Source organism: Alexandromys fortis, unplaced genomic scaffold (assembly GCF_014885135.2).
Source record: "Alexandromys fortis isolate MF-2015 unplaced genomic scaffold, M_Fortis_MF-2015_v1.1 scaffold_23, whole genome shotgun sequence".
Classification (NCBI taxonomy): Eukaryota; Metazoa; Chordata; class Mammalia; order Rodentia; family Cricetidae; genus Alexandromys; species Alexandromys fortis.
The window spans coordinates 12,760,856-12,785,377 of NW_026067907.1; the positions used below are offsets into that span (position 1 = coordinate 12,760,856).

The 24,522-nt window shown below is 47.8% G+C and overlaps 1 protein-coding gene across 2 annotated transcripts in view; it reads left to right on the plus strand.

Moving 5' to 3' along the window:
* The first annotated feature begins 11,863 nt into the window (after positions 1-11,863).
* Smoc2 (SPARC related modular calcium binding 2) overlaps positions 11,864-24,522 on the plus strand; it is a 129,665-nt gene continuing 117,006 nt past the window's right edge. The window contains exon 1 of one of the 2 annotated variants that reach the window (XM_050136028.1): positions 11,864-12,141. In XM_050136028.1, the coding sequence (XP_049991985.1) occupies positions 12,058-12,141 (84 nt within the window). In that variant the 5' untranslated portion in view covers positions 11,864-12,057. The remainder of the gene's footprint in view (positions 12,142-24,522) is intronic. The other variant, XM_050136029.1, reaches the window with a different exon arrangement.

Here is a 24,522-nt window from a genome sequence, read left to right on the forward strand (position 1 = left end):
TTTGACTTTCAAATGTTCCCGATATATTTGACTGTCGATGGCTTTAACTAACTGAGAGACCGAATCAGAATGTGTCCCTGGGAGGCCACACAGGATGCTGGGAGCTTCTGCAAGGCCAGAGGAGCTTCAGTGGGTGGGTGGAGCTTCAATGTGATGGGAGGAGCTTCAGCAGTGTAAGGGGGAGTTCAGCCGGGTGGGAGGAAGTCTCCTAGTCCAGGACCAGAAAAGCATCCTTGTCCATCTTTATCCTCCACCTTCACAATCCAACAACACTGGAAGGCGGACTCATTAAAACTTGATTGCTGTTAGTGTGCGGGGAAGAAATTGCCATCTAGAGAGAAATAAGAAAGATGAGAGAATAGTAAATAATCAGGACAGACTTTTAGCTAAAATTGTGAAATAAACATGCATAGCCCATAGCTAGATGGAAGACACTCCTCCCTCCCCCATCGCCGGAGCCTGCATCCCCTCTCTTGTGCGGTCCCTGGTCTCTTGGCAGCATCTGCCTCTGCGTGTTCCTTACAAGGCAGCCGATTCAGGACCTCGACGTTTGTATACTTTAAGCGGTGTGGCTCTTCTTTTGCTTCTGCAGCCAGACTTATCTATGAGTTATGAAATAAGACAGGAGTAATTGAAAGCAGGTGCTCTGGACGACTTTGTTACCTGCTTCTCATCCGGTCTATCTTTCCGTGGAAGTGGGTGTGCCCGGGGTATGTGCAGACATGCCATCTTGATAAGATCTTTTAAATTTCTCTGTCCTTCCCTTCCTAAAACTTTTAAAGAGCAGGAAACAGCAAAAGGAGGAAGGTGCAGAAGATGCAGATAATCCTGGACTATGCTGCCCACTCTGACTTAGACTGATCATGGCTTGATTTCCTTATCTGTCCTGTCTTCCCTTTGAAGGCAGCAGCCACTTTGCAACAAGGCTGGGAGCAGGGCTGTTCTCATATGTTTCTGTGTGTGATGAGGTTGATAAAGGCTGTGCTGCCTGAAAACTTTCTCCAAAGGCCATACTTGGTCTACCCTGATCTACGATGTTGTTTTAGTTGTCTCTCTGTGGTTCAGGGACAGGGAACAGTCACAATGGTCAATTTTTTTGTGTTAGTGTGTCTGGGCCAACATGCCCAGCTGTTTGGCCAAACACAATGTTACTGTGGCCGTGAAGCATTTGAAGATGCTACAAACATTGAGCCAGATGACCTTGTGCTGTGTAGGTGGGCCTCCACGAGTCTGCTGAAGCCTTGGCAGTGGGGTGTGAGTGGGTGGGGGGGAGTTTCCCGAGACAGCAGACCTTTCGCCTGCAGAATGCCTCTGGACTGTGGGACCAGCTGTTCCCAGGGTCAGCTTGCTATTTTCCCTGTGGATCTGAGGCTTGCAGAAACCAACTCCGTTATCTCCCCGTGCTGAGTTATGTAACAACTCCCTTTGCTTTTTATAATACTTGGTTAGGGTAGGAGGCTGCCACAGTTGAGTCTGGCCTTTTGTGAATGCATATTAGCTTTACCCTGCAATGAGCCACGTACCAAGGTTCACACTTCCCAGGAGCCCGGGAGGTTCTGTGGATGACGACCTGCCCACCTCCTCTTTTTCTGTGATACCTCTCCATCCCCTTAGCCCATACCTGCCCTCTTAGTGTCCCCATGACTCACCCTGTTTAACTCAGCCACCTAAGAGGCCGAACACATGTCAAAGACTATGCCAGGTGCTAGGCACACCCAGGCCTTGCATCTCTGCAGGAGGCAAGGCAAAGAAGATGCAAAGGTGCTTGGGGCAGACTGTGAAAAAGGAGTCACCAGAGGAGGAAGGGAAGGGGTCTTGCTGTGAGCGTTCTGGTGTGAAGTCTGTGCTTCTAACAGGTAAGTCAGGGAGATGGGTTTTCTGAAAGTCAAATTCAGGGGAAATAAATCCAGGCCTTAAGTTTAACGAACATCTAAATGACCCACAATCAGACACAAGGGAGCCCCTCACGGCAAGTAAATATTCTTCTGCAGAATCACTGACCGACAAGACAACCTCTCTGAGTTGGGGTGCAGCCAAAAGTCAAGGGCCAGAAACCTAAAAAATAGAGAGAAATGTAAATTCTAGGCATGTGTCAACCTGTGTTATGGATCTGTTTTGTTTTGTTTTCATTTATTGGAGATAGGAATAGCTACGTTCTCAACTCTCTTCTGCCGAGTTGGTGTGTGTTAGGCATCCAAGAGTCCAGGTGTACAAATGGAGCTATAAGACATCAGGTGGGGTAGGGTGATGTGTGTGCATATGTGTGTGTGTATGTGTGTGTGCATGCATGAATGTGTGTGTGTGTTGTTAGGAAGAGAACAGGTATAAGGTATCACTGTTGTACCTGTGAGCATGGTCCCAGTGCCATGGTAACTAACGTACAAGATGGCTACTCCTATGGTGTTGATTCTTGCTCTGTCACCCACGCCCTTAGGCAAGGAGCTCAATAGAGCAGAAGGAATGAATGAGCTCACAAACACTGCAAGCCCTAGAATGAGGAAGAAGACTCTGAGAAAGAAGCATTAATTTTCATTGAGTTGGAGGCCGTCCACAGAGTCTTGGCTTCCCCGCTGGGCCCTTCAGGGATAGTGTGGGCATATGAGTAGTTGAGTCAAAGCTAGTACATCAGGTCTTGGGGACCTGGGCATGGGATATAGCAATGAGCAGCGTGTAGTTAGGCTGGACACTATTGGGATGCTGCAGAGCCACTAGGAGTCTGTTGATGGATCCAGTGGCCAGCCTGGGAGAAGAGACCACAGGGAACAAGGCACGTGAAAACGCTCTGACCTCCAGGAAGGCTCCAGTAGTGATGACCAAGGTAGCCAGTTAAGCCATACCCACCCCAACCGCCGGTGTTTGACATCAGGCCATTTTTTACTAGTTACTAAAGCTTAAAGTTGACTGTTATACAGGGATTGCTGAAGTAAGGGGGAACTCTGACCCCAGGTGTTCTGATGGGAAGCTCCTGACGCACCCGACTCAGAATTTCCACCTTTAAGGAGGTTGCAGGTGAACGCTAGGGAAGCTCATTACGAAGCGGAGGAACAAAGATCCCCTACTTAAGCAGCAGTTAAGTCTAGCCACTTGTAGCTTGGTGTTTAGTGGAAAGAAAACACAAAGTGCTTAGTGCTTGGGGCGATGGAGCCTTGTGACTTCCAAGTTGAGTCTGGAGTGCCTGCTCTGCCAGCTGGATCGGCTGGAATGGGGCACCTTTCTCTTCATGTCTGCTTGCTTTTATCAGAGGGAGTGTTCCTGGAGCTGTGAGACTAGAGCTGGAGATCTGTGGGGACAGCGGGGGAGCCAGGGAGAACAGAGGGTGCTGACTTACATAACCATTTCATTTTAATATGCTTTCTAAATATTTATTATGTGTGTGTGTGTGTGTGTGTGCCTGCCATGGCAAGAGTGTGGCAGTCAGAAGACAATTTGTGCATCTTCGGTATGAAACTCAGATGGTTGGTGACAAGCACCTTTACCTGCTGAGCCATCTAGCTGGCCCCTTCCATTTTAAAGTTAAGAAAATGTCATTGCCTAGAGCAGCCCAATCCAAGGGTTCTATTGTTAATGCACTTTTTTTTTACCATATAAATATAATTATGTCACTCCACCTCTCCCTTTCGTCCTTCCTACCCTTCCCATGTATCCCCAACTTCCTCCCAAATTTATAGTCTCTTCTTCATTGTTGCTGCGTACACATATAAATAATTGAACAAATAAGTAAATACAAACAGTTGAGTAAGTCAGTCTGCCTGCATGAGGCCTGAACACTTGATATTGGACAACCAACCAATCAGCGGATCTTCCAGGGAAAAGACTCTTTCCCCCTCTTTCAGAAGTTCTTAAATGACTTCATCTAGAGGTCACGCCCTGTGAGATTTCTCTCACCTAGGCTGAGATGTCAACTGCTGTTGGAATTGTTCAGATGGTATTCAAGCAGCCATGTTATTAAGATTTCATGGGTATATCTTCCCTGTCTGTGTGATTTGAATGAGAATGGCCATAGACTCATATATGTTTGGATATTTGGTCCCCAGTTGGTGGAACTGTTTGGGAAGGATTAGAGGTGTGGCTTTGTTGAAGAAGGTGTATCACTGAGGGTGGGCTTTGAGGTTTCAAAAGCCCACGCCACTCTAGTTGTCTCTCTGCCTCACGGAAGTTATCTCAACATGTAAACTCTCAGCTGCTGCTCTAAGGCTGTGCCTGCCTGCCTCCATGATCCCTGCCATGACAGTTGTAGACTCACCCTCTGAAACTGTAAGGCCCCAAATAAGCCTTTCCTTCTGTAAATTGTCTTGATCATGGTGTTTGATCACAGCAGTAGAAAAGTACCCAATCCACTATCCCAGCTAGAAAGCACAGTCTCCCAGCAGATTTCCCGGTCTTCTGGCTCTTGCAGTCTTTCTGCCCCCTCTTCTGTGATGTTTCCTTAGGCCCAAGAGTTGTGGTGTAGATGTGACATCTGGGACTGGGGACTCCAGTCAGGTGTTCTTGGCATCTTAACCACGTGTGGCTTTTTGTAATGGTCCCCTGCTGTAAGAAGAAGCCTCACTGATGAGAAGTGAGAGCTACCTTATCTGCAGATTTAAGGATAAGCATTTAGACGGCCATTACAAAGTTATATAGGTTTATTAGGATGGTAGTAGGGTCTAGTTTAGAGTAAGTCCCTAGTCTGCTTCTCTCTCCTACTTACCTCCCTGCCTTGCCCATTCTTTGATATCTCATTTTGGTACTGGTTAGGCCTCCTCTCCTCTCTGCCCTTTGTGTCCTGCCTTCTGTGTGCACTGGGGAGGAAGATTAGGGCAGTAGACTTCCTAGGCTGCTCTCCTTGGGACACACAGCACAGAGGCTCTGATGCCCATGTTCAAGGGTCTGGAGATCCTGCTACCTCTTCATTTCTGAGGAAGAGGCATGCACATGGGTGGATCTGTGTCTCCCTTTGTCTGTCTGTCTCTCCATCCCACTTCCTCTCTCTCACTGTGTGTGTCTGTGTGTTCAAAGGTCCTATATCCAGTGAATGGAATTCCAGCATCTGGGTCCCTGGGGCTTCTGACCTGCAGGTTGTCATTCCTGGAGAATAAGGGCATCTCCTTCCTGCAGCTCACTCCCTATGTTTTAACATCCACAAGGTGGGGTGGTCCTAAAAGATATTTATTTGTAAGAGAATACTGTATCATAAATTGGTTAGAAATATTTTCCCTTAGATTATACTTCCTCCTAATAGTATTATGTAAATTCTAATAGATTCTCACTATAAAACAAATTTAACATTTTTTAAATACTTGAAAATTCTTAAAATAAAATTTGCAAAATCTTAAAAACGATTATAGCTATAATTATACTTTTCAGGACAGGGTTTCTCTGTGTAACCCTGGGTTTTCTGGAACTCACTTTGAAGACCAGGTTGGCCTCAAACTCACAGAGATCAGCCTGCCTCTGCCTACTAAGTGCTGCAATTAAAGGTGTATGGCACCACAGGTGACTGCTTCTGATAATTCTGATCATTCAAACTAACCAATAAACTTCAAGGCTCTCTTTTCCGACTGTACTTTCACACTGACCATTTTCCAAGTCAAGTCCACTTAGAGGCTCAAGGCCCCTAGGAAGCCGTGGGGTGGCCCAGCTGCCCGTTAGACACTGAGTAGATCAGACACGTTGCAGAACTCACTATTCTTGTGAGGGAACCTTTGGTGCTGAATTGTGCACAATTGTTTAAATGACAAACCTAGCCCAAAGTCACAACTCCGTTTATCCCAGAAAGTCTGGATGCATCTCCATGGAGACCCCCTGGAAGTTTTGAAACAGGTGCTGTGTGTCCTGAGCATCCGAAGCACGGCCTATTCCGCCAGAGATGCTGCAGTTACCAGGGTCAGCGTCGGAGCTGGTGTTAGGAAAGCACTAAAAGATGTGGGAAGATGCGATAGGATGAGTAACTCAGGTTATGGAGGAGGCAGGTGCCAGGGTTTGAACTAACAAGGAACTTACCGGGGAGGGTGGAGCTAAAGGGAGCAGATCTGCACTGTGCCACTGCCCCTATGCTGCTGTGCTTGGATCGGCACCCCCCCCCCCCCACACACACAGGGTGTGTAAGCCTGGGACATGGAGCCGCTGTTTGGTTCCTACAGAAGGCCAGCTTTGTAAGATGTAGAAGACTGTCTTTCTGTCTTCCTTTCTCCAGCTGTAAGCTTCTCCAGTTCGAGTGCTCTCAGCTCTAAAACTAAACTACCTTACAGGAATGAAAGAAGAAGTGAAGTGTGGTTTCCTCTGGGCATGCAGAACGTCAGATCACACAACTGAATCTCTTTTAGGTGTGGCTTTCCAGGGGCAAAAGATACTACACAGGCTGGAGGTAAAACCAGCCAGGACCAAACAGGTTTCTTTGGCTTCCTGGGCTGGAGGCAGCGAGAGGAACACAAACCAGAGCCAGCTGATGAAGTACAGCTGCATAAGAAATATGTTGTCTACGGGACACACAGCAGCGGGGGTGGGGACGTCTCATAGCGTGGGCTTCCACTGCCAGGCAGCTTCGGCATGAGACAGTTTGTTTGAAATATAGAAGGGAATTTTCTCTTTGTGCGATATATTTCAATGCCCAGAGAAGAGGGAGGAATTAAGGCTTAGAGGGTATGTGGAATTCTGTCCCAGGCAGCTGGGTTAGGGACTTCTGAGAGGAGGCAGGAATCCCTGGATGTTAACGGAGAGTTCTTTTTAATAGAGTATCTTCTTACATAGTTTTCTGTCCATATAAACTCTGTGTGGTCCACACTGCCCTAGAGGACTCTCGGCAAGCCATATTTCTCTCTCCATTTTAAAACGTCCTCTCTCCCCCTCTTCTGAAGGTATGTCTCCCATGAAGAAAGGAAGAAGGGACCCTCTAGGTTGGGTTGACAGGGAGAACTGGTCCTGAGATGGTGGTCTAGGCTTGACTGACAAGGAAGGCCATTCCTGATGTAGGCTAGGCTAGTTCACAGGAAGGGCTGATCCTTCTCTGCTGAAGTAGTTTAAGCTGGTCTGACAAGGAATTGATCCTGAGGTAGGTGAGGTAGGGTAGACTGAAGGATGGGCTGATGAGAAGGGATGATCCTAAGATTGTCTAGGCTGGGATAAGAAGAAGAGCCAGTCCTCAGGTGGTCCAGTCCATGTGAGTTTGGAGGAGGCTGACTTCACTCAGCTCCTTCCCTGCTTCTGTGAATGGAGACACACATGGTCTTGGAGGATTTTCCTAGCTCTGAAGTTGGTACATTCTGCAAGAGTCACACCCTGACAAAGCCTGTTCCAGGAGGGGAAAGGCTGATTTTTCATGGAGCCTGAGTATTGCCAGTAATCCTCACAGGGTGTTCTGAGCATTCAGTAAGATCTATTATTTAAGTTGAACGAATTGCTCATCCTCCTTCCCAGGGCTGTGCCCTTTCTGCAGGCTCTGGCGTCTGTCGGCAATGCTGCAAGGTTGGATGTCTCAGGAAGGTGACGATTCTGCCTGTGGCTTCGTGAGACAGAGCATTCATTTGGAAACATTAGCCTTAAGTTGTGAAACACTGTCCTGGGGTTGAAGAGTCGTCAATAATCTAGAAACAACCACAATGTGCTTTTGTTTGTTTTGAGGTAAGACCTCGAACAATATGCAGAATGAGTCAGTGAGCATGTGTTCATGTACGCATGCCCACACACTCTCCTGGGCGAAATGCCTGTAGTTTCCATCATCCCTCAGAGGACTTGAATTTGAGTCTTAAGGACTAAGCGTCTCAAGACCAGGCTGCATTGTAGCCTGAGCCTTTTCTAAACCCTTCAAAAGCCGGAGACTCTGAGAAAAAGAAGACCCTATTGAGGTGAAGCCAAGTCTGTGCTGCTTCCGTGTTGCATGCTCTGTGACCTCCTGGGTCATGATCATCGTTGACAGAAGACTGATACTCTCAGAGCTCCTGTGGGAATGCCTTAGCTGTGGGACGGCCAGCACATTCCAATCGATCATGCGCTATTTCCATAAAAGTGATGGGAAGTGTTGACATGAAATATGTCATGTGAAGGACAAGAAGGCTTGTTTACATGTTTGAACAAAAAAACCCATCCCAACTCTGGTGCATGCACAAAACTACAGCAGCGGCCCGAACTCCAGCCAAGAGTAGGTGCCCAGCCACACTGTCTCTCCCCAGTATACAGTACTGACACCTCAGCATGGCAATAGTGTCCACTGTGTCCTGCAATGACCGCTTTCCCAACCAGGATTCTCTTCCCAGAACCATTGAAACACGATCATCTCTGTCAAGGTCTATTCTACTCTAACGAGTAGGGTATGGAGTTGAAGAACCTGGTGTAGAGGCTAGGAATGGACGTGTGACCTCAGGCTACGCGTGTTAGACCAGCAATGAAGACTGATCAAGGGAAAATCCCCGGTCAAGCGAATCGACGCTGTCCTGAACTGTGCATTCACCCGGCCCAGGGACCGCTCTTAGGAAGGCAGGCTTACCTTAAGCGTGCTAAAGAGACAGGTGGAATCCCAGCTCCCAGTGAAGCAGTTTACAGAGCAGTAGCAAGGTAGCTTCCTAAATCTGCCCATTTTACTGAATTACTCCGGAAAGCATGGCTTTTCCTTTTCACACTTGCTGTGTGTGCTCTAAGCACTCTTCCCTAACACTTTGGGCTTCCTTCTCTTTCTTTAAAGGCCCCCTCACTGCCATGAAGCTGCTTGTCTTCTGTGTTTGTTCTCTGTGCTGGCTCAGAGAGAGTGAATTTCCCTTCTTTCCTTCGTTCCCTTCCTCTGTGTAGCTGCTAAGATTTACAGCTTGCCTGCCCGGGGGGGGGGGGGGTGTGCCTTCCCTTTAAACTCCACTAAACTTGTCTTCAAACTTCTGTTTGAAGGGTCATTCTTAAATTCTTCTATTAATGAATCTAAGATCCTGAGAGGAGAACTCGATTTCCACACTATCACAGGGACCAAGGGTGACAACTTTACAGGACGTGGTAGGGAGGTGAGGAGACTTCCCAAATCCTGGCAGGGATCTGGGAAGAGGCCTCCCTTAGCACTAAGTAGAAACCGGAAGAAAATGTTACGGAAAGAACTGGCTGGTGGGTGACCATGACATGCATCATAGGCACAGTGGTCAGCTACTTGCTCCAATTCAGCCTCCACAGGACAGCTGAGGTAAATGGTGGAGTCACCAAACAAGAGAAGAATACTCAACTCTACTTGTGTTTTGTATAACCCCCGTCCCCGCCCCAGTTAAACACAACTAAGCCAGACATGATTGTTATGGAGAATGATCTCTTCCACAAGGGTAAAATGATTTTCCAGTTTAACACAGTGAAAAAGAACAGTGATACAGGTGCATAGCTAATGGCCAACAAGAGCCTCTCTCAGGAGAGAGAGGTGGGCGTAAGAGGCTTCTAGGGCACATTTGTCCTTTGCCCATCTTCACTGCAGCTTTCACTAATGGCAGAAATGTAAATTTGGGGTTCACGGGTCACATCCAAAATTGAGTCTGCCACACTTGTTGCCTAAAAGCAAGAGCCCATTTTCCAGGAGAAGGGATATTTTTCATTCCTGTAGGGGTGTCTCAGAAGTGTGCGCTGGCTACTTTCTGTCTTAACTTTGTGAAGGAAGTGGCTGACACACACAATCATTTCTTAGTGGTTTTAATAAATGTTCTGTTTTTTTTTTCCACACAGTGGGAACTGGTTACCTCTCCAAATTCCACTCTAGCATCTCTGAGACAACAGAACTTGGCCTTCAGTCCATCTGAGTGCCTCCAAATGTTAGAGGGTCTTGGAAGGCTCCCACCCACCGCATCTGTCAGTGTCTTGGAAAAGGGTGTTTTTACACTTGATCCTTCTGGAATCCCAGAGGACACATGAAAGATGTGTTGAGATTCGAGGATTCAAGGCAGTGAGAGCCAAGGAGTTTTCTTCTGCCATCTGCATCTCTAGGGGACATGAGTAGACTTGCGAGATTTCCAAGTTAGGACATCTGGACTCAGCCTCTGATTTTGGGGCTGGCTAGGACCTGTGGCCATTTCACTTGTTTCTCATCTGTAAAATGGGAGCGAATGAAACCTTTACATGATGTGCACTCACAGTGGAAGAAGGTGGATGAAGAGGTATTTCAGGCTCTGAATCCTAAGAAGAGGGCAGACATTTCAGCGACTACTGTGTGCCCTTGGAATTGAAGGCAAAAGGAAAATATTTTGTTATCAGTTGTCTCTTGAAGGTGTGCTTTCTTCAGATGCTGTAAAGTTAACAGCACACAGTGTATTTCTTTTTTACTTACATGTTTATGTCTTTTGCTTACTCAGTTGTGCCTTTCCCTGGACTGAAGAATTTTGGTTCAATGTTCCCCTATGTTCTCCATGTAGAAAGGGTATTGAATACTTGATAGATTGCTGTTTGAAGACTTCTGCTAGCAGCTGTCTCTTGGAGAGTCACCTTTCTCATGGGCTGTGAGAATTCCTTCTCTGTGGAGACATATGTAAGGTCTACCCCTCTTCATGAGGGCCAACGGCAAACCAAACTATGATTGCACCAAAGTTCATCTTGGAGAAATTTGAGTTTATTGGACTTACCTACATGGCATGGGTGAGGGGTTACTAGCAGGAACGGGACTGACCTCAAAGCAGCCCTATTGGAAAGTCTTTGTAGAACTTGGATGTCGACTTCCCTATACCTACCTCTATGGAGCCCTTCTCAATTAATTTTTCCCAGACCATGTGCACCTCCTGAGACCACAAGGCCAAGTGCTATTACGGAGAATTGCATAGAATGACTAGGGTTGGGCAATTGGAATCTCAGGTGAGGGTCCCCTGACACTTCCCACTCTCTCTCCATTGAGACAATGTCAACAGTCCACAGGCTCACTCCCGACGGCCCCTTGAAAGGAGGGACAGACACTCTGATGTACCCGGGACAGTTTTGTTTGGAGGACCTCATTCCACAACGCCATCCGTCTACAGCCCCGATGTTGCCCCTCTCCAGAAGACCCAGGGCACAGTCCAGGCATGGTAGCTGCCGTTCCATTAATCTTAGAGCTCACAGGGATCTCCAGAAGAGCAGAGGAGAGGAGAGAAAAGTCGGAGGCCACTTTGCTGTTTTGCTCCCTACCGAGAGCCCCTGACAAGTCAATTGATTCTTTGTTCTCAAAAGTCTTCCCTGCTGGCTTTCTGTGTGAGGTAGAATTAGGGCCTTTTCCCGTGAAGCTACCAGTCAAGGTTAAACTATTTCAGCAATTCCGTCCTTTTGCAGAACCCAGTGTGCAAAATCCTCTTCGTTTCCATCATAGTCAACAGCTTGCTCAACCAGGTTTGTTGCAGAACACCTGAAAAGCTTGTCCAAACTGTTTAAAGCGGCTACATCAGTGTGCGCGCTCACCTTCCCTAAGTTTGCCCAAGTGAAGGAAGTCATAAGTCTCACAGATCTCTGTCCAAACCCCTCTCATCCCAAGGGTTAAGCTGAGGAAAATTGCAGGACTTCGGCGGTGTCCTCAGAGGCCTTACAACAGAGCCAATGACCAATCAGAATCTCAGAGGGCAGCATTCTGGTAAAGGAGAGTCTAGGCGCAGCGGGGATCCGCCGAGGCGAAGATAGAAGGCGCCTAAAGGCAGGAGGGCGGAGCGCAATGCATCTTTGGAACCTGTGTGAGGGTGCACGCCTGTAAGGTGTGCCCTTGCGTTCGCTTGAAGGAGGTGTGCAAGCAGCACCAACATGCGTTTGCCGGGCCCTAGTAGCCCTTGCCTTCTCCTTCGCAGCCCTGAGCGCCGGGCGGCCCCTGCGCGGGCGCGGTGGCCGAGGGAGGTGGGGCCGAGGGAGGAGATCTGCGGGCGAGAGGGCGGAGAGGGCGGGAGGGGTGGATCCGGGAAGCCAGAGCTATTTGACAGCACCAGGAGCAGCCGCAGAGTTCGAGGAGCGCCGGCCTGAGCGCTTCTGGAGGGGCCGTGCGGTCTCCACCGGCGGCCGCAGGACCGCGGAGTAGCTCTAGCTCGCCCTCCCGCCCTCGCGATCTACACCACATCTCCACCGTGTGCCAGGGCGCAGCGCGTGGAGCGCCTGCCTCGGTTGGTCCTCTCTAGCGTCACCATGCTGCCGCCGCAGCTGTACTGGCTGCCTCTGCTAGCCGCGCTGCTGTCGCCTGTGCCCGCGCAGAAGTTCTCGGCGCTCACGGTAAGTCCGGAACCGCACCCCTGCCTTCCCCACTCTCTCGGAACCCATACTCTACTGTAGAACAAGGCTCTAGGAGCAGGTGGCCGGGTGAACTCAAACAGGTGAGTTTGGCAGAGCCCCATGGCATGGGTGTTCAGGGTCTATAGCTGCTCGCATGTGAAGGGCTGCGGGTCCTATCAGTACAGGATAGAAGGGAGTTGGCACGCGGGGATGTCCGGAGTCCCCCCCCCCCCCTTTGGTGGGAATGGACTAGTACAGGGACAAGTATCTGGACCACCAAAGTACTGCAACAGTCTCAGGACGAACTCACAGTAATTGGGCACCCACCTTGCCAACGCTGACCCATCTTAGGGTTAGGAAGCTGGTCGTTTTCAGCTTGGGCGCCACGAGGACCCACTGTCCCCTTTTTGCTGAGGAAAGAGGCCTCAGCCCATGGGCTCCGCTTGTGGCTGAACGTCGCTGAGACACTTAATTGAGCCGAGAAGGAGCAGATACGACATTAAATTAAAGACCATCTTTCTTTTGTTGAAGAACTCATAGAGGAGGAATGGTCTGCGCCACAGGAGGCACAGAGGACCGTCCGTGGTCTATTCGGTCCTGTTCTCAGTGGCAGGATGCTGTGCGCGCCAGGGCGCGCTCCCGAGCGCGTGTGGCACTGCGGTTGACCACTCTAAGTTTGTCTCTCTTAGTAGCAGTACTGGTTACGCCAAGGCGAGAGGTGAGGTGCCAGATGCCGAGCTGTGGATGGGGGCTGAGCCCGTCCACCTCAGGCCAACACAACCGCGGCCACTTTGCCAGGCCGGTGTCTGCAGATCCCAGCGGGCAGCCCTTGTGTGGCCCGCGCGCGCTAGAGAGTCCATAATTAATGCAATCTGCCGAAACGAAAGCGTTCCACTTAAATGTGTTTTTGAACAAGTGCTTGAGAAAACACTAAGGTGTTGAGGAGGCCCCTGTGGAGAGGAGTGTTGCAGTGGCCTATGGAAAACCAGGGCTTGCCTATGAGCTCTTTGCAAAAGCAAGCTGGCCAGCCTGTTGCTTTTTCTTTCTCTCTCTGTTTTTCAGCAGCTTGAAGAGGGAAGATTGAGTGAGTTCATTGTTCATACCTAAAATTCTTCTGGAGCAGTCCTAGGGCCCTGCCTTGTGTCTCATGAGTGACTGATAGATTAGAGGGATAGCTAGAAGCAGGAGGGAGTTTTCACCCACTCAATCTTGTCCTACCCTGAAAGAAGCCCGAAGGACTGCATGTATACATTCATGTATGGATGTGTGATGTGTGGATAGATGTACATGTATATACAGGGCGCATGCGCACACTCCAAGTAAATTAACGTCCCTGGGAAAACAGACCAGTTCTCGAAAGGGAGATCTTAGCACCATCTTTGTGAGCTCCAAGCAGCAGCTGCCTGTAGTTACTACACATTTTCTAGAAGAACCATATAGACATTTCTTCCTCTGTGCGCTCTCTCTCTCTCTCTCTCTCTCTCTCTCTCTCTCTCTCTCACACACACACACACACACGCGTGTGTGTGCATGCGTTAGATTGGTAACGAGGATAGTTGAAATCAAGCACATCTTCTTCTCTTCTTGTCCTGTTGCCCCTTCAGGAAATTTCCTGCTTTCAGCCCCTCATCATTTGTCTCTTTATACTGTAGCAAGGGTTGCTTGGGCTCCATGGGTGCCACCAGCTTTTGGGGTCCCTTTATTGGAGCTGAAGTGGGTCTTACACCATTGCAATAAATGCCCCATTACTGTGCTCTCCAAGAACTCTTTGTCTTAAAATCACATTAAACACGTGAAATGCTGTTTCTTTTGCATCCAGGAGAAATATTTAAAGCTATAAACTATTGCCATAATTCTTCTCCCCTCACCCCCCCCCAATCTAGACAATTAAGACTGTGGTTGCAATAGAAAGTTGAGCTTTGAGTGGTCAGTCGCTGGGAAGTGTTAGCTCTTCTGGATTTTCCTGTGGTGCCAATCTCTTTTCAAGCTACCTTTTGTTTGCTGGAGAATTCTTTGGGTCTCTGAAGCCTAACCTAAAGAATGACCTCCTCTGCACAAGGATTAAATTCTACCTCTAGTAAATGGCAGAAGCATTGTGTTAGTCTGTAGGGTTTCTTGGGACTCAGTTCACAGAGTACCTGGAACTCCCAGCCCACAGGAGTGCACGGGACTCACAGGCCATGACAGAGTGTGGCACTTTCAGTCTACAAGGGGGTGTGGGACTCACAGTTCATGGGAATGTTTGAGAACCAGGTCTTTTCTTGATGGGTGTCTGACCTTATGCAAGGGACTGAACTTCTTTGGTCTTCTGTGGTCTTACCTGTAGAGTGGGGATGAAGCCTACCTAGCGTGTCCTGAGAGTTAGAGCTAACAGTTGGTACACGTGGGACATGCGCATTCTCCAGTCCACATTGTGCTGTTGGTTCATGGAAGAGAGTTTCAGAAACCATAGCCACCAGTTCACACACGGTGGTGCCATTAAGGAGTGTCTGGATATTGGTGCTATTGGAGTAGACCTCTTGCCTGGCTTAATTGAGACGAATTCTGTGGGCTGTCCAGGCAGACGGGAAGTCTTCGTTCTCTGCCTCCTTTTGTCCTGTGTATTTCCCCTAGAAGCAGGTAAACCGATTTACCTCTTGGAGAGGAAGTATATATGCACAGGGCCAGCCTGTGGATTTTTCCACTCTGCATGGCCTGGTTGTGCACAGACACTGGTGTTCTTTCCAGTAAGCAGCAGGTGTTCTGCTGTGTGCTTTGTGTCCTTCAGCTTGGATCTTTGGGGGGAAGGGGAGTGGGAGGACGGCATTGCATGTGTGGATTCAGGAGAGAATGGTTGTTGATCAGCCCGATGGTCCTGTCCCTTCTGCGCTGGAGTGATGGAGGAGTGGCGTGTGTGGGCCATGCTGTGACACTTCATCCCTCAGTCATCACCTTTCTTTCCTCATCTGGCCACACACTTTGACTGTGTCCAATGCTCTGCAAGGAAGACAGGAGACAGACTGGAAGGTTTTGAAGGAGGACCTAGAGACAATGTTTCCTACCAGGAACTCATGTACATGACGTCTAAACCCAAACATTTAGTTTTGATTTGAAATTGAGGTCATGAATAACTTCAAGCTTGATAGGATACATGGTAGCCTGGATGCATGTGGGCTACCATGACTCAGGGGTTAAGAAATCTTGTACCTGTGTGATCAGCCAAGACTATACGATAGGGAGGCCATAAAGACTGGCTGTGGTTTGTGGAGTTTTAGGTGGACGGAGATGTTTATAGGTTAAAAATTATATTAAAAGACACACGATTCCATACATACAAGCACAAACATAACTAGATTTCATTAGTACTTTGAAGCTAGAGAAGAAACCTGAAGAGATAATTTCTTGTTGTGGATGAATTCATTTACAGAAGATGGAATGGACAGCTCTGTGTGTGGTCAGGTAGGGGGCAGGGTTCTGTCCCTAATCGTGTGTCTTTAGACACTGAATATCCACCCCTATATCAAACATTAGATTGTAGCCCACATGACACATTCAGAATATGAGTTACTGTTTCATTGAATTCTAATTTCACATGATCTGAAACCAAATTACTCCAAGTGAGAACCATGGGTACATTCTTGTGTGGTGTATAGTTCCAGGCTGAAAACCAAAAAGCAAAGGTTGTAATTCAACACAAATAAACAGCATGGAATAAGATGTCAACTCACATTTATATCTTAGAATTAAGAAGGAATTACAAATGGGAATTATATACTAAAATATTTGACCAAATTAGCCAGATGTTCGACACCAGGAAGGTCATAGGACAGCTTCACTTTGATGAAACACAAGTATATTCATATTCACAGGGCAGCTTACAGTAAAACTGCTACAGCCTACAGTGTATACATATGCAATCTCTCTCTCTCTCTCTCTCTCTCTCTCTCTCTCTCTCTCTCTCTCTCTCTCTCTCTCCATTCTACTCCTGTAATAGTTACATTTGATGCCTTTTGTCTCCCTTCTCATCAACCTATAGCAATTCTGTTTCTTTTCCTCCTGGCCTTCCGTGAAGCCCCAGAGGGAGTTCTCAGTCAATTTCTGTCCTTCACACTCTCTGCCCTGTGTTCCTGCACTGGGGTCTGTGGTTCTGGGGGTTTCTCGACAGGGTGGGACACCAAGGTCCTATTATTTCCGGAACCTATCACTGACAGGGAAGAGTCCTGTTGTCACTCTTAGAAGTGACCTCTAATAGCCATGAGGACTCAGTGGACCAGTGGAGGTGAGGTCAGCCGGATGTCCAGAGATTCTAGTGAGTGCTTCTCTGCTAGGCTCATTCCATGCCTGTCTTCAGTTGGGGACTACAGTTACTTTTAAAGAAATAAGACCATAAGCTTGTTGGCAACAACCAAAACCAAATACAACTGGTGCATGTAAATTTCCCCTCCAGATTTGGTGTTTTATCTTTTAAATCCGGTAACAAAGACAATAGTAACAAGGAACCCACTTGGAGCCCCAGATGGGTGTACGCCAGGGTTGAGTTGCTTCTTAGATTGTCTGATGGTCCAGGACATTGCTTGCCCTTGTCAGATGGTCTGCTACTACAAAGGGCCAGAAAAGAAAGCATGTATCTCCAGACTAAGAGCTCAGCATCTGTGCAAAAGAACCAGTTATCGGTTGATGACAATGAGGGCTGGGTCCCAAAGCAGCAAATGAAGTTGTCACATACTCCAGGGTGCTCTCTCTGAGTTGGACTGTGGTGGCCATGCCTCTCTGGCCGTACAGGTGTGCGCACACCTGCTGGAGTTTATGCTTTCACCAGGAGCTCAGAAAACCAGCAGTGTTGGCAGCACTCTGAGCAGTAATGGAAGTGTGTTTTTGGGTAGTAGCTAGGTGATTGTCACTCCTAGGTACCTTTGAGCTTCAGGGCAGCAAGGCCGTGAATGCCTGAGGTGTTCAGTTGACAAATCTGAGTCTTTTTCAATTTCATTACTTTTTTGTGCTCTGGTTTTATCCATTGTTACAGGCATACTGCACAAGTAAAACCCCAGCCCCAATGTTTAAGAGTTCTTAGAGTACACACCATCACTTCACCTTCAAGAGAAACTAATCTCTTAAAAGGGGTGTAAATGGGAGAGAGAGAGAGAGAGAGTGAGTGAGAGAGACTGAGAGAGAGAGAGAGAGAGAGAGAGAGAGAGAGAGAGAGAGAGGCGGATCCTACTATTGAGGCAGATATATGGATTATCCCGGGGTTTTTCCGGGATAGTCTTGGCTGGCCCCGCTGCCTCTGGAGTGGACGAAACACAGGCCATTATACACACTGAAACAGAGGGTGAAACCCCGAACTCTGCTGCTTTCTGTCTTGGGGTTAGCTGCATGACAAGACGCCCTTCCAGGACAACCTGTCTAGAGTCATCTGCAGGAGTGTTTCTGGGAGTTTGAGTCCAGTGGGGGATGGACTCTTTCATTTCAAACCTTTGCCTGCTCACCCATCAACAACAATCCATGTCGTTTCTTTTTCTCTGAGAACGGTTTGTTCATTCTAGTGTTGAAAGGAGATGGCAGGGCTCTCCAGGGGTCACCTTCCTTGTCCCTAACCCTGTCTTCTTGGGCCTAGTGTCTGTTGTCAGTGCTCGCTGGGTTTGTGTGGGTTACCTGAGGAGCTGATACTGAAGTTCTCAGTGCTTCATGTGGAATAGTGACCCTCACTGGTTCCCCTCATTGATTCCCACATCTGGACATCTAAAACGTGACATCCATACAGACAAGTCAAAATTCATGATCATAAACACAGCCTTGAACTATGGCAGATGTTGGGATCTGGCTAATATTCCTAGTGATGTTCTGAGACTGTAACCAGTCACCCTTAGCTGTGTTGTTGTTGGTCAACTTTGCTGGGACTTTATCATTGCTGTTTGTTGGTATTTTCCCTTGGATGACTAACTTCAGATGACGTGAATGTGGTGTGCTCCTGTTTCTTCATGTAGAGGGCTTCCTTAGCCCCTTGGGTGGGCTTAACAGATGCTTGCCCCCAGCTGAGGCGCAGATCTCACTCTGCCTGGAAAAAGCCCCAGGAACATGTAGTCTCCAGCCCTCCCATGATTTAACCATTAACAATAGCCATCGATAAAATGCTAAATTGGATCCCTAAGTTGCACTGAGCTGCTAGGTAGGGGACTCACACTGTAGTTGAGGCTGCGTGGTTGGCTGAAGATATTCACAGCTGTGAACTGTGATTCCAGCCCTCGTCAGCGGACAGTTTCCTCCCTGGACACATAGCTCACAGCCTTTGGGGTCTCTCGTACACGGGGTTGAGATGCCTGTGCTAATAACAGACTTTTTTTTTCCCCACTCTACTGTTCTCTCAGCTTTCTGAGCAATGCCAGATAACATCTCACTTTCCATCACCATCTCCCTACTAGGTGACTATAAATACCCGTCCTGGCTTCGTGTACGCTTAGAGTGTTGAAATCCCCTAAGGGTAAGGAAAGTGAGCAATAGCTGTGACCTGAACATACACGCTCAAGTTCTTTCTTAAGCGGATACACCGATAGGTGCCACGCCAATCAGCGCTTCGCTCCTAAAAGGTTTATCTTTTGGGCAGAGTTGCCAAAGACAGATCTTTCTATTCATAGACATAATCCAGGTGGAGCTGAGAGTTCTCTCTCTGTGCGCTTGGCGTCTCTCCCAGAGACATCCAGGTGCAATTGCTGGGCAGAACCGACTTCCCCTCCACCCTTTGGAAAGTGTTGCTAATGTTTCCTGAATTCACCACAGGAGGGAGCCCAAGGGTGCAAGCTTTGTCTTTCAGAGGGGCTGAAGGCTGGGCTGGGATTCCCACCCCAGCGGGTCCTGCTTCCACCTACCCCAAGGCTCTGCAACTTAGCCTGCTGCCACTCCAACTTTCCAGCCTTAGACATTTAACTCAAGGCACAAAATCCCAGCTGAGGGAATTAAAAAGCAGGGACATTGTATTCGATGCTTCTAATAACTTTATGGAGAAGTCTGGGAATTCATGTTAAAGTCAGTGTTACTCCTCAAATATCAGATGGAGGTAGAAGGTTGGCTTTAAAACAAGTCACGCTGGGGGAGGGAACAGGAGCTGGGCCTATTTTGGGGACTGAGGTTGCTATTTTGTTTCTACTGTTGCAGGCTTAATTACTCTGCTAGTTTTAAAGCAACCGGAGTTATTTTCTTTGCTAAATTAGTATTTTATCTGCGTTCTTCACAATGAAGCTCCAAAGCATGACGTTTTAATGATTTTAACCTACAATAGAAAGCATAGCTGTCACCATTCCGTGCCCAGCATTGCCAAACTTCGTTCCTTTTCAGTTCAGCAAGTTCAGATGTGCTTTATGAAGTCCTTTGGGAAGTGAGCTACACCTTTATGTCCGTGGAAGAACACGTACTTACTACGTGTGTGTATGTGTGTGTGCACACGCCCGCATGCATGCTTCCACATGCTTATTGGGGCCATTCCTCTTGTCAGATGTACTCTACACAGAGGCTCTCAGGAGATACTCTCAAGCACGTGCTTGCAGAGACTTTACTGGGCATCTGGCTCAAAAACCGTTTACATTTCTTTCATCCAAAGACAGGAAGGAAATTAAAAATCACTAAAGCCCCCGCTCAAATCTATGTCACCATTCCGACGTTTCTATTACTTTTTCCTCTTTTCTCTCTCTTTCCTTTGAAATGAGTTAAACATACCTTCACGTTGTCTAGCTGCTTTGACTCTAGGAGCTACTCTGGGAGAAGGGAGTTCGTCCTTCCTCCCTTATTTCCTCTTTTCTCCCTCCTTCCATACCTCCCTGGCTCCATATCCCGGTCTCTGTCTCTTTCTCCCCTAAGCTTTCCCCAGTGTGCACACTCTGAGTTCCATTCTGCTCCACCCCCACCCTGGGACCAGATCTATAGCTGGGCTCTGCCTGGCTCCAGGGGCTGATGAGTCTAGTAAGTACCGCTGAGGTTATCACAAGCTCCAGGGTGGGATGGAGAGAGAGAGAGGCAGGGGTTGCAAGCCTCTGAGCAGAGAATAAGAGAAAGGTGTGTGAAGAAGCTGAGAGAACCAGTCTGTTCTCCTTTGGATCTGAAAAAGTCCTGAAGGTTCCAGGTTAAGGTCACAGCTGACCGGCTTTTGAGAGGTGTCTAGATTCTAAGGACCCTAACCTGGTGAGTGGGTTAGTTCACCTGAATGGGCAATTAAGAGAGTATTAGGGTTGGCTGGAGGAAGAAGGCTACTTGGAATATGGAACCTGCCTTTCAAGGGTATATCATGTCCCTGGGCCCTTTTGATCGCTTGCTTTGCTTGTTGGCTGCTATGTTCTGCCTCACTACCACCCAGGCAACCACAGACCGATGCCTCGGAACCATGAGCTGAAACAACCTTTCCTTGGGACAGTTCTTTTCTTTGGTGTTCGCTGTGACAGGACATGTGACTAACAGGGACTCAGGGCTACAACCTAACTAGTCATCTTTTATTTTCAAATCACCTTAAAAAAAACCTTTCCCTCTATAAATACTTTCTGAGTTTCCATTTATTGCAAAACCCAAAATAGTAACTTTTAAACTTATAAAAAGCAAAAAAAAAAAAAAAAAAAAAAAAAAAAAAAGCTTCTCACAATCTGGTAATTTTTTTAGCTGAGGGATCCAGAGCTCTCAGGACATGGCAGCAGCTTGACTTGAATTGTGAGAGTGGATGGAGCCGAGATCCACACCTCAAGCAGGTTGTTCTTTGTCAGGGATGACCTACGGTGTGCTAGGAGTGGCAGAAGCTGTCTTGGAGACATGCTGTAGGCCGCCAGGCCCCCTGCAGATCTGTCTTGTGGCATCACTGGAGGAGGCCAGTTGACATGCTGAAGGATGTCAGGAGCAAAACAGCTCTGAAACTGAACCCTGCGCTGATCTCAGTTGATGCTGGTCTTTCCTTGGTAGTGTGTTAGTACACACTGGTGGCTTCCAGGGTTAGCTCCCCTGCACATACACCCTGGTGGCTTCTGGGGCTAGCTCACAGCCACAGCCCTCAAGGAACACTTCTGTGTGGCTCCCTCAAGTCAGCTCATCTTTTTTTTTTTTTTTTTTTTTTTTGGATTTTTTTTTCAAGACAGGGTTTCTCCGTAGCTTTTTTGGTTCTTGTCCTGGAACCTCAAAGCCCACCCCAACTGACACACTTTCTCCAACAAGGCCACACCCCCTAAGCCTCCCCAAACAGCATCATCAAATGAAGACTAAGTATTCAAGTGTCTGAGGCTATGGGGGATATTCTAATTCAAGTCACCACATTCTAGCACTGGCCCTAGAGGCTCATGGCCATATCACAGTGCAAAATGTATTTAGTCCAATCCACAAATCTCCATAGGCTTTCAGTCTCAACACTGTTTAAAAGTTTTAAGTCCCAGATTCCTTATGAAACTCAAGACAATCTCTTAATTGCAACTCCCCAGAAAATTACATAATTCCAATGTCTAACGGCATAGACTATACATTATCATTCCAAAAGGAAGGCATAGGGACATAGTGAGGAAATACTGACCAAAACCCAGGCAGGTGAACACCCAATTCTCCAGTTTAATTTCTGGTATAAACTGGCTTAGATGGCTCTGGCCCTCCAGCTTCACTGCTTACAGGAGACATCTCTTACCCAGGCTGATCCCACTCCTCTGTGTATCTTTTCTTAGAAAATGTCCCATGACTCTGGCATCTGCAGCATTTTTGGGTTTCCAATGCAAGCCCAGGCTTCACTTCTACAACTTCACACAATGGCCTCTGTGCAGGGTTTTCCCCGACATACACGGCAGCATCTCAGTGGCTCTCTGAGGCTGCAGGGGAGGAATCCAAGACCCCTGACTTGTCATTTGTGACTTGTGTATCCTTCATGACTCGAAAGCCAGCACCAGGTGGATGATATTCACGTTGCCAACTTTGGCTACTTGCCCCTCTTGAATTACATTTTAAGCAGCTTTTGTTGTTTGTTTCTAAGAGTAGAAAATCCTTAGGCCTTTCCTTTCACAGACAGAAAGCTTAGCAGGGTTTGGTGTTGTCCTGAGGGTACCTCTTTTCTTTGTTCCAATGCAACCAAGCTTCTCCTAAACTTCCAGTCTCTTTTATCATAAGCCTTGGCTGTAACATTAAATTCCCTGGTATTGTTTTTCTCTTCGAACTGTACATTCTGTATTTCTCTTTGTCTTGCTTGCTCTTTTGCATTGTAGACCTACACGAACATGATTACTAATAACCACAGGACAGAGTCAAAAGTAGGCTGCCTGGAAATTTCCTCTCCCAAGGAAATTAGTCCATTACTTTTAAATTTAGGCTCAGGCAAGTTCTTGGGACAAGGCCAGAAAGCAGACACATTGTATGTCACAATATCACAAGAATGGTCTCTAGACCAGTTTTCTCTGAAATCGTGTGAGCTGGGTCCCCACAGTCCACATTATATAACTTTCAGAACTACCGTCAGAACTACCCCAACAACCCACTAAACTTGGCTTACTGTCTTCAGTTGTGTTTCTAGTGAAAAGATGTTCACATTGCTCCCAGTGTCAATATGTTCATGTTCTTCACAGAAGCACCCCCTGCTTGCCACCAATTTCTGCATTAGTTACTTTTCTGTTGCTGTGATAAAACACTATGACCAAAGCCATGCATGGAAGGACAGGTCACAACCATAGTGACGATGCATAGCCGCAGACAGACCTTGTGACTGGAGCAGCTGAGGGCTCACATCCTAAACCGTAAACGGGAAGCAGAGAAAGTGAATTGGAGATGGCATGTAGCTTTTGAAACCTCAGAGTCCACTCCCAGTGACATGCTTCTTTGAGCAAGCCCCCACTTCCTCAGCCCCCTCTCCCTCCATACAGCAACACCAACTGGGAATCAATTATTCAAATGCTCAAGATTAGGAATGACATCTCATTCAAAACACCACAGCACCTTCAGGCAGTGGATGCTAAACTTCATACTTAGCAGTAAATATAACTTACTGTACCCCATAGCAGTGGGCTCTCTTAACTGTACCCTCAGCACCAGGTACATCTTACTGCATTCCCAGGAGTAGATGCTTCTAATGATACCATATCCGTGGATACTCTGAACTGCACCCTACCAATGGGTACCCTCATCATGCCCATCTTACAGACAAGAAAATTGAGGTACGGCTGGATAAATGACACAGCAGGCTCATGGGATGAGTGAGTGCCCAGCCCTGATGTATGATGTGGGAAAGTTACAGGCAATGCAAGTTGTGAGTCAGGAGCTTGGGCCAGGGCCTAGACCTCATGTTAGTACTCCATTGCTGTGTTCCTGTCAGGGTCACAGGCTCGCTGGACTGGTGTGGAGGGATCTGGGTCATAGGCAGGAAGTGTCAGGTCCCAGAACAACCTGGAAAGGATCCGTCTGCAACATCTGGAGGGGATTCTCAGGACATGAGAAGAGGAGTTCAGATTGATCATGCCTGGGAAGGCTGGGGGAGCTAGTGCTCGGCGATGCTGGACTCTGCTGTGGGAGATGCAGGCAGACCTGCATCAAGAGCTGGGACGGAGGCCGAGCTGGGATTGGCCCAGGCCACTGTGGTCAGCATAGCCTCTTTGGCTCCCCTGACTCTGAATCACGGGTATTCCGTTCCAATTACAGGCATTTGGCTTCAACAGTCTCTACTGAACAGTGTTTGTCCCTGGAATCTCGAACTCTTTGGAGACCCCTAAAAGACCCTTTGATTTATCATAAAATATGAAATGTGCTCTGACTGGCGTATAGCAGTGGTTCCTCAGGAAGATTTTGTTTGTGCAAACTTACAGACAGGGCTATGGCGACCCACTCACTTAACTGACCACCGAACCCTGGACGCAAAGTTCGTCCCTGAAGTCTAACCTCCAGGCAGTTGTTCAGAATTATGGGGTATCCTTTCAGGCAATCAAAAGAAGTCTTAGAAGTGACGCAATAGTGTAACAGACATTTTGCAAAATAATAGCTCCAACTTGTCACAGCCTTCCCAACACTAGCGATTTTGGAAGGTCTCGGCCAGGCTTTCCTCTGTGTTTTACAAGGAATATGTTACACTGCCTAACTGCTTGTCCCTGGGGAGAGATGTCGGGCAGGAGACCTGGGCAGAGAGAATGGATCTCTTCCGGTTCGCCTCACTGGCTCTAGAAGGTTTAGCATCCTGTCTGCTCAGTACCTTCATTTGATAAGGGGGACGTTTGAGACTGCACAGTGGTGGGGACTCAGGGATGGAACACATTTAGTCTATTCTACCACCTGCTGCACCCCTTTGCTGGCTCTACAAATGACCTGATCTTAAGGCCATATTTAGCATGGACCTCAAACAGGGACAGCCTCAGATACTCAAGGTGCCTGTGTCCATATGCAGGGTTATTTTGGGGGGGGGGGGAATACGTTAAAAGGCAA